The sequence below is a fragment of the Schistosoma mansoni genome, chromosome 2, assembly GCF_000237925.1.
Source record: "Schistosoma mansoni strain Puerto Rico chromosome 2, complete genome".
NCBI lineage: Eukaryota > Metazoa > Platyhelminthes > Trematoda > Strigeidida > Schistosomatidae > Schistosoma > Schistosoma mansoni.
In genome coordinates this window covers 26,072,064-26,089,807 of record NC_031496.1, presented here as the reverse complement: position 1 = coordinate 26,089,807, position 17,744 = coordinate 26,072,064, and the positions used below count along the sequence as shown (strand labels likewise).

The 17,744-nt window shown below is 33.6% G+C and overlaps 1 protein-coding gene across 1 annotated transcript in view; it reads right to left on the bottom strand.

The window, feature by feature from the left end:
* Smp_124710 (hypothetical protein) overlaps nt 1-12,333 on the bottom strand; it is a gene marked incomplete at both ends in the record, with an annotated part of 36,589 nt that extends 24,256 nt beyond the window's left edge. The window contains 5 exons of the mRNA XM_018796216.1: nt 329-629; nt 4,672-4,775; nt 5,568-5,626; nt 9,347-9,397; nt 12,261-12,333. Coding sequence (XP_018650451.1) covers nt 329-629; nt 4,672-4,775; nt 5,568-5,626; nt 9,347-9,397; nt 12,261-12,333 — 588 coding nt within the window. The remainder of the gene's footprint in view (nt 1-328; nt 630-4,671; nt 4,776-5,567; nt 5,627-9,346; nt 9,398-12,260) is intronic.
* Nucleotides 12,334-17,744: the final 5,411 nt, after the last annotated feature.

Below are 17,744 nucleotides of genomic sequence, written 5' to 3'. Positions count from 1 at the left end.
AAATTCATAAAATCATTCAAATATATCGTGCTTATTACTACCCTAACTCAAACACTACAATGACGCAAACAATAAGATTGTATACCTTTATATATTTATTTCGTTTACGCATAAAATAAACACTTACTTTCTTTCTTATGAAACCTGTTAATGATGGTAAATTTCGGTTATCATTTAAATTTAAAGAAGATAATGTCGAGAAACTTTCAGATTTAATCATAACATTAGTTATTGTAGATGGTATTGAATTTGATCCTGATTTAAATGATCCTATAGATGAGATTTCTTCATGTGTATCCAATTTAGAAAAACGTGGTATTGTACTTACGGACATATGACGACAATAACAAGAATTTTGTCCCAATAAATAATACCATTGTGATTTAGGAAAATCTTGATTCATTACTTCTAATGAAGGTAAACTAATTGAAAAATGTTCAGATTTGGAACATTTGAAGTTTGTCTTTGATAGATCCAAATCTTGAGTTGTTGATTCTTTGAATAGATTCATAGAATGATTATCTTGTGAATCAGTTAATAATAGTTTTAATGATTCAATAGATTTTTGTTTTAATCTTCGAATATTAAATGACATACCTCCAAGAAATATTGCATTTTTATAACCAAATCTATATACATATAAGAAAATAGATACAGTAGATAGATACAGTAACAAATCGTATGATGAAACGAAATGAAATCGACTTCTAATTTATATAAATTTCTAAAGTCAAGGTTATTGGCTAGACTTGGAACTTTGTTAAGAATTGGACAATACGAGAATATTTAAGTGTACTCACAGCTAATTGGGCAGAAAACACGTCAAATGTGTAATATTATAGAGGCAGAAAGACATACAATAAAATTACACAAAAATATGTTATGTAATCAGTTACATCATCAATGATAACACTAACAATAGAAATTAGGTTTTACATTGGAGCATAAATAAAATTGAGTAGGTTGTTTTAACGGGAGAAAGCGTAAATTCAAATCATAAATCACTTAGTGACTCATTATCTGGTAACTATAATGCAATATATTGTTATAACCAGCATTATATACATAAACCAATGTGTAATAAATCTTCCTTTTTTTCAAGTTTAAACTTAGATGATTTTGTTTCGATAAACTGGAAGTTGAAGTTAGACATTAACACCATCGGATGCTGGTTCAGTGGTCCATTGGTTAAGTGCTCTGGAGCGAGACTGGTAGGTCCTGGGTTCGAATCTCGCGAGTGTGGGATCGTGGATGCGCACTACTGAGGAGTCCCACAATAGGACGAGATGGCCGTCCAGTGCTTCCAGGTTTTCCATGGTGGTCTAGCTTCAATTGACTCAGGGTTTCAACTATGAAAAAACTGGAAGTTATAATTACCAAACACAAATAAAAAATAATTGCATTCATAGGCTTAGATCAGTTGAAAGGACGATTGAAAAGTAGGGAAGATAACTAAATAGAAATTTCATCGTAGTCTGGGATTCCTCAACAATGAGCAAACACTAACAGCCTCAAAATAAAATAGAGTTCCAGAATTGTCAAATCTTGTCGTGATGAGTACGATATATTTTGATTACATAAATTAGTATAATATCACACCAGTTTCAAATAAAAAGACTATAGAAGTCATTTCGAATAAAGAATCAGTATGGCTGTTAACCAAGTTTATTCTACGAAATGTAATCATCAACAAGTTAACTATTTTCATAAACGGATTTAACCGCTCTGCACACCAAACATAAACAAAGTAAGTAAAAAGGATGATGATAATGAAGAAAGTAGAAGTGAGTAGACTTTACCAAAAACCTCTAAAAGTGAGTGAGAAAAAAACGTTAAATGATATGAAACATTTTCATCAACCCACTGAATCAATTACTTTGCCTAATACATGATTAGTCATCCCCTGTCTAGATGTATGGTATTTACTGGTGTAAAAGTTGAGAGGAATTTAAGGATGGGTCAAACCAGGACATGATATCAGTTCATGAAATTACTGACCATCGAGTTGAGTCATGTTCATAAGTGTAAAATATCAGGTTGTGATCCTCACAATTGTCGTAAAGTTGTTGGAGAAATTTGATGACATGGCTCAGAATCAGTACAGATTCACTTACACTTTGTCCTTTCTCAAATCTCGGGTTCGAAGTTATTTTATACTTTCTAGACAAGCTTTTTTTCGGTTCATATCTTTTATGACTAAAATTCTCTACTACAACCGACACCGTTATTAATCTTATTACTCTGAGATTCATTTTGATAATTTTCTTTATGCGTACATATGACGTGGTGACTTGAACCGAAGCATATATGTGCCAGGTTCTAGGATGCTTCTTACTGACTAACGGACTGGAAATGTATAAAGACTTAAAAGTTGACAACTAAACCATCTGAGGATCATTGTGCCGTATAAATTAATAAAAACGTCGCAAAATATTTGATAAAAACCAAAGAATAAATGATATATACTCTTCAGTATTGATTGCAACGACTGACATTACATGGCTGACAGACTAGATAGCTAGCGAGATGTTTATATTAATGGCTTATATATTTACGGGCTCAGGTTCTAATCTTGCATTAGTTCTCAACACAGAAGCGCATCATATTAACTGAATTATGTTAAGTAAAACTTTATTGAATTTATCATATCGATTTACAATTAGAAAATCTTAATGAACTATCTTTGATAATCATTAGCTAAGTGATTGACGCGATAGCACTTGAAGAGAACGGTACTGGATTTGAGTCCTAGAGTGAATATCAACTGACGAGCCCTGAAAGGGACGGAATGTGAGTCCTGGATTCTACTGTTAACGACCACCCATCTCTGCTTAAAACCACAACTATTGTTCCGAACATAATTATTCTAATGTACAATTACTGACAGGCACCAATTGACCAACACAAAGACACATGAAATATACTGACAACTTACTTGGACTGATTTAAGTATAACTCAATATATAATCGGTCATTATAAGATATGTGAGAAATTTCACTAAAAAGAAAAATATGATATATATTACTCGGATAATATAGAAAGGATTATATTTGAATAAATAGATTAACATACGAAATAATCCGCTTAAAATGTAGAAAGCCAATAATAAGTATTCGCTAGAAAACCATTCCAACTCATCTCGATGCTAAATTTTATTATTATTATTATTAATGGCTTAATTCAATATCATATTTCTGGTAAAATATATTATATTCCGTGGAGATTTATGAATGGTAACTTTGTGGACTATTTATGGACCAATGTGATATGTATATTTCCTATTGTATAATTGTTAAGTAACTAAACTATTCATATTCATGTTCCTCTCATTATAAGATTTATTTTGACCCATAGACTATTATTATACAATTTATCATTCTTGAGTTATCCCCAGTCTATTGATTACTGTTCCCCCTATTCACAGCCACTTTTGGCTAGATCTTGTACAAATGTTATTTTCTATTTTATGGTACGATGTGGTCAGTTTGATTGGTATATAAACCCAGTATGTTTGTGAGTAGATTCATATTGCAGAGGCTGTTATTGGTGTTCTGTACTTAACTGGCTGGGCTAGGCATGAAGCAGGACTGATAAGTACTCAAGACTGCTAATACGGCTTTTGTGTATCATTGCTCTGACCGATAATTCGCTGCTCCCTTATAAGCGGTTTTATAACGTCATATATTAACAGGGCACTCACACTCAATCGATATAACACAATATATAGTTCTCAGCACAAGATTTTTCAACAAGATTCTTTTGAAAAAAATAAAAGTAAACGTGGAAGAAACTGATAACTGTATACACATATACATAAGTTAAATACATAAACTATCTGGAGTTAAATGAAATGTTTGTTAATGAGATAAGAATCTACACAACTTTTGACGAGTAACATATTTGAGAATACAAGTTTTTGACTATATCGGCTCTTATAACCTGTTCGTCACGTAGCATAGTTTCTAGACAAGGCATTGTAGAACTTTTATATCATTGCTTGCGTGCATGGATTATAATGTACTGACGTCTCGTCCTACCAGAATATATACAAGGAGAAAGATATGAAGTGGATGGTTAGTATCTGTTAATGACCTCAAAAGATTCACCACACACCCTGCTAACTGCCTTCATCACTTTCCTCAATACGGCTAAGTTTCTTATCAAAAGCCCTGGGAAGAATAAATTAAAGTAAGCACTATGCTGATTTTTGGCGATTTGAGGTAGTCAATAGCAAAATGTGAACCTAAGCTTCGTGCTAGTTGGCATTCGTCAGTAAGTTTTATCTTCAATATTGTGGGATAAGAATTTGTTTCACTCAGCTTTTCCAGTTTGAGATATTACTACTGAGTTACCCGGGTAGGGATTGACTTACCGTAGGACTAAAGAATTTGCAATTGATTGATCATTCGGTAGTGACCTATGGTATATTTCTCTAGTCCTCTTAATACTTCCAGAAGCCTATCGATCAATTTATAACAGACCAACTAATCTAAGTGACTCGATATGGCATGCACCTTGATGATTTATTAACTGAGTCAACACTTTTAATTACTTCTCTCTCCAAAGTTTAAATAAAGCTCGAACACTGACTACTGTAAAGTATTATAGTAATACATAAGCAAAAAAATAACGCAACATATTAAAATATCTTAAACAGTAGTATGACTTACAAGGAGAATTTTTCGTTAAATACTGGTGCAGTACAATCGGGGACAGATTTAGTTCGAAGTTGATAAGTATTGGTGTTAGGTGAGTACTTTGGTGCTATTCGAGCCTACAAAGATTTGAAATCATATACTTTAATCTTACCCAGATTTTTACTAAACTTATTCAAAGAAAACACTGTGATTAAACTTGACTATAACTATCTCGATATGGTGGTCAGCTTGCCTACCACACAAGCTCAACCGAGTTATATTGGTTGAAAAATCGTTTCTTAAAGTCCGTGGTTTCTAATTTATCAGTATATAAGATATGATAACTCCAAACATTGATCTTTTTTCCTGATTTGACCGCTGAGAAATGTATTTCGACGGATTATCATGGAAAAAATAATACTAACTTCAATACTTCTATGTAGTCGTGGAAGATATTAGTATTTCTGTTCCATCTGTCTGTCATTAGACAACTGCATAAATATGTCTTATATCTTCCACTATCCTAATTATTGAATATTATACCAAACACTATACCATAGAATTATTTTTTCAAAAAGTTATAAAACATGGTAGCCGAAACAGTACTATTGTAGTGAGCGAGAATACAGGTGGGGACAACGTAATTTATATTCAGACAACATTAAGGAGTATCTTGGTCAAATCACGGAACCATACAGTAAATACTTCATTTGCAAAGTATTAGTCAATTGTCTCAAACTTTGTTATTACTTTCTTTCCATGACAATCACTCTCTGTTCCCGTTCTCTTGTCTTTGATTTTCTCAACCTTCTGCAGCCAGGCATTCCACTTTCGATTGGTGATGCACACTACTTGTATCTGTCGACATCAGTAACACACACTATACAATTGTTACATATGAATATAAATTTAGAAAGTCTATAACTCACTTCTACAAACATGGTGTAACCTTCATCCACGGGTACTTGAAGATAACGAGCTTTAATAACTAGAGGAATAAATCAAAGTAATTACAGCGTTATTGAATAATTATAATTTAAAGATATAAACCGATTATCATGGTAATAATAATGATAAAGAGAATATACTGGTCACAGAAACCAAAAATGTCATCAGGTAATTGTTAACTACTCAGTTCGTTGAAGTTGTGATCCTAGAATAATGTAAACAGTCAAATTTTAACCACTCTATTGTATGTCCGAGCCCTACTTTATACATTTTGAACTGAGCAACAATATGTATAATTAACTAAACGAACGCGTAATTTAGTTGGTCAATCCTAAGTTGGAACCTCGCTGAATAATATCACTAGCCAACACAACTAATATGAATCAAATTAAAATACAAAACGAATACAAAACAAATAACCTCAGATTAAACACCAAAAGATGATCCAAGTGAATGATTTGAAACCAGATAGTAAAAAGGAGTTTAGATGAAATAGTTTTCTTTCCCAAATATAACGGTAAAGAAGACTGAAAGCTAATCGCACTATAATGTTCGTTTAATGGATAATAAAGTTACTTCTGTTAAAAAAGGGTTAAACCGTGAGTTGTAAATAAAAATATCGGAAGTGACAATAAAACTAAAGACGAACTAGCATAGGGGGGGTTTTCCAGAGATTGTGGAATTTTTATGGTTTAAGTTACGAAATGATCTAATCTAGACCACAACTGAAAAAGCATTGGACGATCGTTTCGTCCTAGCGTGGATCTCCTCATAAGAAGTATGCCTGCAAGATCCTACATTAAGGACTTGAGTTCAGGACCTCCGACTTCACACGCAAATGCCTAACCTCTGAATAAATGACCCTGTGCTAATGTCAGACTAAAGATAACCCAATCATGACATAATACTTATTTAATAGATAATAGGTTTCTTCTATTGAGTCAGTCAGTCAGTCACAACGTAGAACCTCGTACGTACGTACATCAGTTCGAGTTGCCACACCACAATAGCATAGAGATGCAGTTGTCAATTCAAATCCTATAATGATAGAAGTAGTAGGAGTATAAGCAGTAATCGGAAAGATTAGGGTTTAAAGATGTTATTCAAGGAGTATAATCCAGTGAAATAAATTTGTAAAGAGAAAAAAGAAAGGGACATGAGGCATTCAGAAGATTAGGATTTGGCAAAACACAAAGAGTGGATGCACCTTCGTCATTGCAAACGATTTTGAGCCATGTCATTCAAGGTCTCTAATCATCGGTTTTTATCATCTCACGGATCCCAATAAGGTAGTCTACACCTACCAACATGGCTCAGTCCAATTGTCAGTGACTGAGTCATGTTGGAAACAAGTTTATACTGTGAGTTATAAATAGAAATATCAAAAGCAACAACGGAACTACACTAAATAAAAAGTCATTAAAGATAGTAGTGCAGTTATCCTGATCCCAAGTAGCAAATATCCACTGAATCTACAAACAAATGTGACTATTAAATATCGATTAAATAGGAACTTAATTTGGATACCTATATGTAAATGTCACAGAGATAATCTCAGTAAATAAAACAAATAATTTGCATAAATTTTACACAGTTTTTAATCTAGTGATGAATCTAAACTCCTAATAAATCATCCATCAACCCCTTTAATTTTCAAATATAATTAGATCACTAAATTGATCTATACAATGGTTGTCATCATTTTAGAATCACATAGAGTTGGAATAACAATCACACTGTGAATGGTGAGGTTTTAACCTTCTTTGTTGTTGTACATAAGTGGATGTGACAGATGTTTTTCCCAAGCAATTATACTTTGAAAAATTTATAGACAATTACAAATTACTATTTGACCTTTGTCTTTATATAACCTGAGGGAATATCACTTGTTAATTAAATCCATTTGAAATGAATCAATAAAAGTATAGGGTTTCAGTGAATGTGAAAACCTTTTCAATTTGTAAATAAAAGTCAGACTATCAAATTTAAGAAGTATAAGGACTTTAATAAGCACTTTGTTTTAATCTAGGAGACCTCAGTATGCCTCACTACTCGTCCTAGAATCAAATTGAAAAGCTATAGATTAATAATGAAAATCAGACATATCAGGTATTTAACAACCACACAATGGACATCAACAAAGTGAGGAAACCAAAAGCATGAAAAATTAAAGGAATTAATACAATAAAGTAAGCAGAAATAAAAAGCTTCAAAAAGTGTGGGGAAGGAAATAGTCAAAGATTGGAAATAAAATGCATACAACAATTAAATGTTCAGGATTTGAAGGAGCGAAAAAAGTAAATGTATTTACACAGTGGATAATATCACCTAAAGTACTCGAATAATAGAACCCATTAGTCTTACAGGTATATAACCAGGAGGTCTTAAGTTTTAAGTGAACATTATTAGATTGATTCTATACAACTCATCCAGCGAATGAATATATATCCATACTGATAAACCGTGGATTCCTAATCCTAATCACGTTAAAAATCGTGATTTGTTTCGCTTACTTACTCAGATCAAATCAAATACCACTGTAGAACCACAAAAATAATCAAATTCTGTTGAGGATTATCTTTCTAATAACCATTACGAACCAATTAAAAAAGCTTGAGGCAAGGTACCATTAGATAGTGTCAAATATCATAGTAGAGAGGTGGCTTACTGGTAAAAAAGTTCGGCTTCTAGCCACTAAGTCACAGGCTCGAGCCCCTCCCTACCTACTTCGTATCGGGCAACTGGAAAGTACCACTAACCCTCATACTTAGAATGTGGCCTATATATAAATAGCCGGTAAGTTAGTTTAGTTGCACAAACAGAAACGCAACAATTGAATAGCTAATTGTCTATATACACGATCTGAGATCAATGCAACAAAATGAATAGGTTTACATTTGGATTCTCGTCTCCAACCAACGTTGGTGTGTCACGATTACAGACTCTAAGTAGGTAACGGTAGGTTTGGACCTGTGATCTAAATGTTTTTGTAGCTGTAGTGATTTACGAACCTAACTACAACCAATTTCTAGGTCACCACTAGACCCAATATGAAAAATAGGCTGTATCCTCAAAAACATGAATCGCCATATATATAATTATTCTTAAATAGGTTCCGGTCAAATGAGTCATAGCAAAAACTAGTTGAAGCATACCATTTGGTAAATTCACTTGGTATGCTTGTTTGAATCTTCCCATTGATGTTTAGGACTGCAATTGATCAGTCTCTTGTTGGTATATGTGCACCCTATGCAGACTGCCTCGATATTTCCTGAAGTCACAAGCTTTATAAGCAATGATGGATAGTGGCTAGCAGTGCAATCCAGGACGCGCGCTTCGTCTTATTCGGGACTCGTCAGATGGATGTACCTTCATCTCAGAGTTGATGTTCACTCTGGGACTCGAACCCAGTACCGTTCGCTTCAAACGCTATCACGCTATCTACTTAGCTACTGAGTCATGATAACCACATGCTTGTGCATTGGGGTGAAGTGTAAATTCACTTAGTATTGTTTGATATTTTATACATCATATTGAAAATGGTCACCAAATTGATTATAGATAACATCAATCATTGTTACAATGAATATGTTATCGATATTTTAATAATCACATACTAATGTTTGATTAAAAATAAAGCCTACATTACTGACTGAAAATTGATACAGTTTTAAATGTGAGTAATAAATCGTACTTCAAATGCTTACTATAGAGCTTAATTTATAAAACAGATCGAATTGTGTACAGATACTCAACTTACTTTGTATACGTATACAATTGTCTGTAATGTGTAGTGCAAGTTGTAATTGACCTATAAAAGAATTACGTTAAAAAATTAAGGTGAGTAAGATCTGAATTAAAATTTTTATTAAGAATGATAATTGCAAATAAGTAGTCACAAATTTATTATTTATTTAAACACATAAATATTAGTACAAAGGGGCATCAGATACATATGCGCCACACAAATCTCATTCGATTTGTGTGTGGACTGTGATACTGCCAAGGTGCTCAAACTGAAGCAGGTGCTTTTCTTAAGGGGCCACACTCGGAGCTTTTGACCTAAAGGTCTGATCCATAAGGTAGTGGAGCATCCGTGAGGAGATGCAGTCCCATGGTAGCCAGTGACCAACGATTGATTCATAAGTTATTTGTTCCCTCAAGATCCTGGAGCCTATGTGCACCATTGGTTTGGAATGGGGGTTTTCCAACTCCCCTAGGTGAACTTTCCGTGTCCATCAACCCGGTTAAAGCATCGGACATTCGCTTTTCGTTAATGTCGTGGATTCTCAAAATAGGATTAACGACCAATTCGGTTCTCAATAGTTTATTAAATATTGCCAGTTCACAGAAAAAATGAACTTAAAAGCAGAGGAAAAGATTCTCTAAAACTACACTTAACAGAGATTGACGTCAGCTTGCAAAATGTTTCGAATATACTTTTAGTCTGTAGGAATAAGTCTAAACTTGACTGACGTCCTGAAATTGATTAAATAAAAGCAAGATAATTGTGAATTGAATACCAGTGTTATTTCATTACTGAATAGAGGAGTAAAATTGAACATTCTGACAATAGATCTGACAGGAAATGCAAATTATACTACGGTCAAAGAAATATGTTTATTTAAGGATGCGCCCACGTCAAAGCTAACAATTATCGTGATAGAAGAGATAGAAACACTTAATTAGATGAAATAAACCGAATTCGGTTGAGTTTTGATGACAAAAGACTGAAAAAAACAGAACAGTCATTTAACCTATAATAGCTTATTACCCGAAGAAATTTCAAGTTGAATGAATCAAAGGCGATGACATAAAATCACAAACTAATTTGGTAACTTTGATGGGTAGATCGTTACATTGAGTTAATAGATATAACATGGTTGATTAGAAAGATAGATAGAATCTCAGTCTGTGACCAACTGCACACAGAGCTCATACTCAACTCTTTTTATCAATAAAATCCTGTATGAAGGAATTAACAATCAACATTTCATGTTCATATTTTTATTTTTCATTGTCACCAGGTTTGCATCCACATTCAATTACAGTGTAATCTCTAATTAATCCTTAATCTCGATGGTAACTTGCTAGCCTCATTTTTTCTTTACAAACACGAAACTGTTTACTCTAAACAAACCAGGTTACATGGTTACTTGTTTCTAAACGAAAAAAGGATGTGCGCTGTAATAGGAATCCACAAAATTGGTAATAGACATTCATGATAACAATAACAAATAGGATAAAGTGAATGAATCATTAATGATAGACATCATTGATTAATGATAGTCACTTTTTTACGTTGAATATTTTACGATCAAGTTCCATTTAATTATAATACAAAGATTAGAATTAGGTCTTTGAAAATGGATTTCAGCTTGATAACTTGAAATATCACTCTTGCTCCCTGTCTCCTACTCTCATTAATCAACTACCTTTATAACTTTTATGCTATCTGTAGGACTAAATTTTATATGAATCCATTCTAATCATGCAACTAATTACTTCTGTGATGACACACTAACCAGCAAACCCTATAAATTCTGCGTACATAGTGAATAAAATCAAAAGGAAACAAAGTACAGTCGAATTCGAAACAATCTATTAATTGGCTTCGTTTCAACAAAATTACATAATATGCCAATCTACGATATCCTAAGACAATTTATCTACATTCTAATCAGTCGGATGTTTAGTATTTGCATAACTCGACTCCAGTTGGACTGAGACAAGATAGGACTATGATGTTAGTACTAGAAAATGTGAAGAATTGCATACCTTTCAGTGATGTGAAATCAAAATATATATACCAGACAAACCTCAAATTTTAACTGATAGAAAGGAAAGTTCGGTAGACAGAATATAATCGGTAAGATTCCATTAATTTATGATGAATCGGTAAAAAAAACTCAGGGATGAAACTATATTTTTCATTCAATTAGCATAAAATCTGGCACAAATGGTCGCAACAAATGTAGTATCTCAAGCCGAAACGGCTGGTTTCCTTAGGAGACCACTCTCTGAGCCTTAGACTTATAAGCCCGATCAGTATGGCTTTGGAGCAACATCAGGAGATGCCCATCGATGATACTCGGCGATCAATACTAGGTCTATAACCTATTCATTAATCCAGGATACGGGAGCCAATGTACATTAATAGTTTAGAACCAGTTTTCCAACTACCTTAAATAGATCGTTTGTTTCCATCACCACGATTTTAGCGACGGACATACGATGTTCTCTCATATTTTCATTAACAACGCTCACCGCGTGAAGTCGGTGAGTAGGACTTCGATGGGAGACGCTATAAACAAATAGTCTTATGAGAATTTCAAGGCAGAGTGGAATCAGTCATGCCAGAGTATTTGGGGTCAAACTATGAATACCGCACCACACAATATAGCAGTATATATGACTATTAATAATAATTTGATCCTTATTATAAACTCTATGCAGTCCAACAGTTGAGCGATGAGGGTGGTTAAAACATTTGGCTTCGGACTGGTAGAGCTCAAACTAGGACCGCGCTACACATACTCCGGTTCAGAAAACCGGTTAGTATCGTCCGCTTTTACTTAAATATAATGTAAGTCGAGACTGAGTACATAAAATCCATACTTAGTAAACAAATAAAACATACTTATCTTAACTTTAGTGAATAGATATAGACTCACCTTGCCAACAAAGACGATCATAGCATTCCGTTATGGCTACAATACCATTTTGACAATCGACTGGAATAGTCATCTGGTTATCTACTTCATCTAGACAAAGTTTATTGCTGAGGGATAATAACGATAAATCCGCATTTAAAGGTATCATAATTCCATAACAAAAGAAATTAGAAAATAGTGTTCCAGTTAGCTGGATTGTGTTCTAACAATTTTTCAGCTATACTATGTTATTATGTAGGATAGACTAAAAATCTCTAAATTTGTTGACTCATTGAGGTCAGGGGGACATGTGATTTCTATTATGTCAATTAGCCTCATAAAGAGATAGCCAATCGTATTTTAGAAAGAATAGTTTTTATTTAGCCTATGGTTGTAATCGATTGGCGTAGACATACAGCTATATGACCTTATTGATTATGGTGACGAACGAAACAGTGTGACACGGAAAAATTGGCTGACCAATTCTCACTTGTTCATTCGAATTACGTCATTCAATTGGAGATTCTCCTTTAAATCAGTTCGTATTTGTCCAAACGAAACAGGTTTTTGTAAATTTTGTCTTCTGTGATTAGTTATCTTCAATTAGTAGTCGAGAGTATGAAAGATTGATCTATTTTTGGAGCTTAAGTATAGTTTCCCCTTCAGAATACTATATATACCTACACAGGGGATATTTACTTGTATCCTAAAGTGATCAGGAAAGTGAATGAATAGTCCAGTGTACTCAGTTTTACTCATACAGCCACAATTTCTCATAACTGTTTTCCCTATCATGTGACAAACTCAGCTTAACTGGAATTCCATCTCAAGCCATTCTTTCCAAGACCACAAACGTTGCTATGTTTTATACATATGTAACATTAACTGATGGAATGCATTAATGGTCTAAGTGAATAGGCATCAGTCACCCCGAATCTCAAGGTTCAGTTATCAACTTAGGATCATTTATACACCAAATAGCTGTTTATATTTTGTAATCCTATTCGACAGATATTAAAGCTTTACGTATTATCCAACGATAACTTATTCAACAGTATGCTTATTATGTATTTGAGGAAACAATCTCAATCTAACCGAATATCATGTATATATCACTACTAAACTAATGACTGAGTAAGCTCATTACTGCAATAATAAATATTGGTTTTAACACGGTAAATTATGATAGACAATCGTTGTTCAGAAATCTTTTTCAAGTTGAACCTATGATCAGATAACTGTAAATAAGAAAATTAAATTAGGTTTCGAGTCTGTCAGAATTAATCAGCATGCATCTCTGTGATCACGGGAGCTGAAACCTTTTACATTAATCAAAATTTCATCATATAATCTCATAGTCAAATAGTAGTGAGATACTCTGAATTTTCCTTAATAAACCGTGCTGGTTATATGGGGTTTTCTAACTTGGAAAGATGACATAGGTAATTGGAGGTAGTTGACAGGATACACAAGACGTAGGTACAGTGTTATTTTGTGTTCATCAGCTACGTTTATATGAAATCTTGTGGGAACTGGCGCTCCATGATGAATTCGAACCATGGCCACCCAGGTGCACAATCTAAGATGGTAGGAGCGAACTATTCAGGTATGCAAATAATCTCTTGAATGATTACTGAAAAATGATGAATATCGTTAATGCTGATGAAATTCTATTGAATAAGTCAGATCCTAAAATAGGTTAGAGCACAGCATTTAGTTTGTTAACATTTTAACAGGACCACAGTAATGAAGATATATATAAACTTCTCTGGAAAGCCACTAAGCGAAAGCCTGATACTAATCATAGTCATTTCCAGATGAGATCTCATTTTTACTAATAAATATATGAGATTTTATTAAAATACCTAGAGAATTGACACTTAATTAATAATGGGGTTTTCTGTGGAGATTTTAAGTAATTTTTATATAAACTTGAAATCCTGAGTCAATTGAAGTTAGACCACTGTAGAAAACCTGGAAGCACTGGACGGTCGTTTCGTCATATTGTTGGTTCCATAATTACAACGCCTTACTGTTAATGACAGAAATCCATGGGATAGGGCGAAGTTTGTTATTTTACCAAATACATGTTTGCCTACTCGGATATGAACTACACTACTCAACTAATCAAACTTAAGTAATTAGAGTAATGATTCAAACATGAATACTATTAATCGAAAGCTAAGCCACGACCCCAAACTGAAAAATGTACTTACTGCTTAGTTTATGTATATTGAACAAAAGATAGTTTTATACTTAGAAACGACCTTACGATTCTGATGATTCGTTTATTCATGTCAAAATTAACAATAAATTAAGGGTTTGTGCATCAATCGAATCAAAAGGAACTGTCTGGAATTTCCTGAGGATACTGGTTGGTTGAGTAGCATTCTGAACATTTTCAGATGTCTGATAGGATATACTCTGAAATAATTATTGACATGTATATTGATTTTCATTCCAGTCATTTATTTTAAAATGTCACTGCATTAATGTAGTACTACAAAACTCACTTCCATTAGTGATGTGTTATTTGAATTCATGCGTTCTACGATACCAGATGTGAATTTGAAATAATTCGAAGAAATAATATTCATCCCAATAAGTTTAGAACTTCGACAAGACAATAAAAAGTCAAATATATAGCACCCAGTACGAAATTGTATTGTGTTGTTACAGAGACATAAACATGACAACAAATATTTAATTGTACAGTAACTGTATTAGTTGTTCAGCAAACGTATGTAATCCCCAAACCACTGACACCATTGTCCGACACCATCAAGGCAACTGAAACTTTCAGACAATTGGAAGAATAACATAAGTATTAAGAATTATAAAACTGCCGCAAACAATCAGGAAGTAACTATCCTTACTTATGCCTGTTATCCCCGTAAAAGATCAAAGGCCGCTCAACAGCATTCTCCGTCTAACTCTGTCCTATGCAATACTTTCCAGTTCTTTCCATTTTCTATTCATTTTTTTCATGTCCGCTTCCGATTCTCGACGTAGTGTGTTTTTCGTTTACCCTCAGTAGTCCAAGTTAGCGCTCGCTTCGTGATGTACTTTGATTTCTGTAATGTATGAACTGTACACTTCCAACATCTTTTCCTAATTTTCTTTTCACCTGGAGGCTGGTATTACAGAACGATATGAGCTAAATATGCATCAGCAAATAATTAAACAAAATGAAATTAAAGGTTACTAGAACTTCACGGAAAGTAAGATAGTCAAATAAAAAAAATTTGCATCATTTCAGTCTTACAAAGGTAGATTCTGACACAGATAAAACATTTAAAGACCAGAGAACACTGGACAATTAATTCTTTCTAGTATGAAACTACTAAACAGCGAATACTTAAATGATTTAAACTGTCAATGAAAATAATTCTCAAATTAAAGCAGTCTCAAAAAAAATCATCCCGCCACAATTGAGTTTCAAGCACAAAAGATTACAATATTAAACTACATATTAAATTTTTTGTTATAGTTGAAAACGTGAGTCAATTGAAGCTAGACCACCAGGGAGAGCGTGTAGACGGCGGGGGGGAGGGACTGACTCAGTTACGTCCATACTAAATCTCCACAAAACCCCTTCTATAAATCTTGATGTGTTTATCAATTAGAAGTAGTGAGTCTGTTCTTCTCATAAAAGAGAATATTGATTTAGTTAACTAGCCAAAAGTGTCATTAACATATTAAATCCCTTAATTCATTGTTTAAATACTATTCACATTTGATAAATATTCACTTAGATATTATGTAAGATGTTATCTTTTATGACTAATCATAATTTTATGGTTCTGTCCCGTATTAATATTTGAGTCATCGTCTTATGTTGTCCTTCAATTTTTTTGTTACATTTGTGTGCATATTTATTAATTGTGATCATGTTGCGTAATCAGTTACGTAACAATCACATAAGTTGGTGGAGTTAGTAAAATATGAAAATACCATTTAGGATATTTTCGACAGAGGTTTATTTGACAATATAATCACTTAACTCTTAACTCATAGACTGTGGATACCAAGCTAATCGATGTTTTGAAATCTTCCTTCCTCCAACCTTCTAAATACCATTTTTATTTTACTGATATTTACTAAACTATAAAGACGCAAACTTAAGTTATCAGAAGGGGTTTTGTGGAGATTTAGTATTTTCATTGTTGAAGGAGTCGCACAAGGTCCCACCAGGTTTTCCCTGGTGGTCTAGCTTCAATTGACTCACGTTTTCAACTATAACAAACTTAAGTGTTTAATTTCTGTTAAACTTCATTTCTCCAAAGATCTCAGACTTCATTTTCGATTTGAATGATGATACATATTTGTTACAGGTTGTAAACAATATATCAGAAACTAAAGACATATAGATTCGCTTAGAATTGTTTGTTTGAATCTCCCCATTGATATTTCGGACTGCAACTGGTCAGTCTCTAATTGGTATATGTGCATACTGTGCGTATTGCCTCGACATAGCCTTAAACTGTATAGCCTCGAGGCAATACATACATATGCCAATTAGAGACTGACAAGTTGCAGTCATAAACATCAAAGAGAAGATTCAAACAAACAATACTAAGTGAATTTAAACTTCACCCCATTTCACAAGCAAGTGGCTATCAGGACTCAGTAGGTGAGTCGATAACGCGATGGCGTTTGAAGCGAAAGGTACCAGGTTCGAATTCCAGAGTGAACATCAACTCTGAGATGAAGGTACATCCATCTGACGAGTTCCAAATAAGACGAAACGCGCGTCCTGGATTGCACTGCTAGCCACTATCCATCTTTTCTTATAACGACATATGAAGTTAATTCATTCTAGTCAAATTATTGATTACATTACTTTCGAAAGTCTTAATGTTATTCGCCACATTAAACGATCTACACTTCACTATCAAAATTTTAGATGAAATTGTCGATGTTGGACGACACAACAAACTGATATGGAGTCGATGCTTAGATAGTAGAAGATCACACAGAGATTTACATTTACGTTTTAATTTATTGAGAATTGTAGTATTCGATGTGAATTTGATATCAACTAGCTGGTAATGAATAAGGTGATTCTATAATCCTCAGAAAAGATCATTTTCAGGCTGATTTAATTATCACAAGTTGTTCATCTGCAGTAATCATATAGTCAAAGCTGAGATAATTGTTGTAAGTGAGGAACATTAGTGAATTCGCTAAAAATGGATCAAATCATACCATATTTACAGTTCTATTCTCTATGACCTGGCTGATTTAACCATGTAGGTTTAATTTTTAGGGTAAAGCAGAATACAGAATATATAGAGTCAGAATAATACGGATAAAATCAAGTTTAGAGGAGGTTTTGTGGAGAATTTAGTATTTTCACAGTTGAAATCATGAGTCAATTGAAGCTAGACCACCATCGAAAACCTGGAAGCACTGGACGGCCGTTTCGTCCTATTATGGGACTCCTCAGCAGTGCGCACCCACGAATCCGCTCTCGCGAGCGAGATTCAAACCCAGGACCTACCA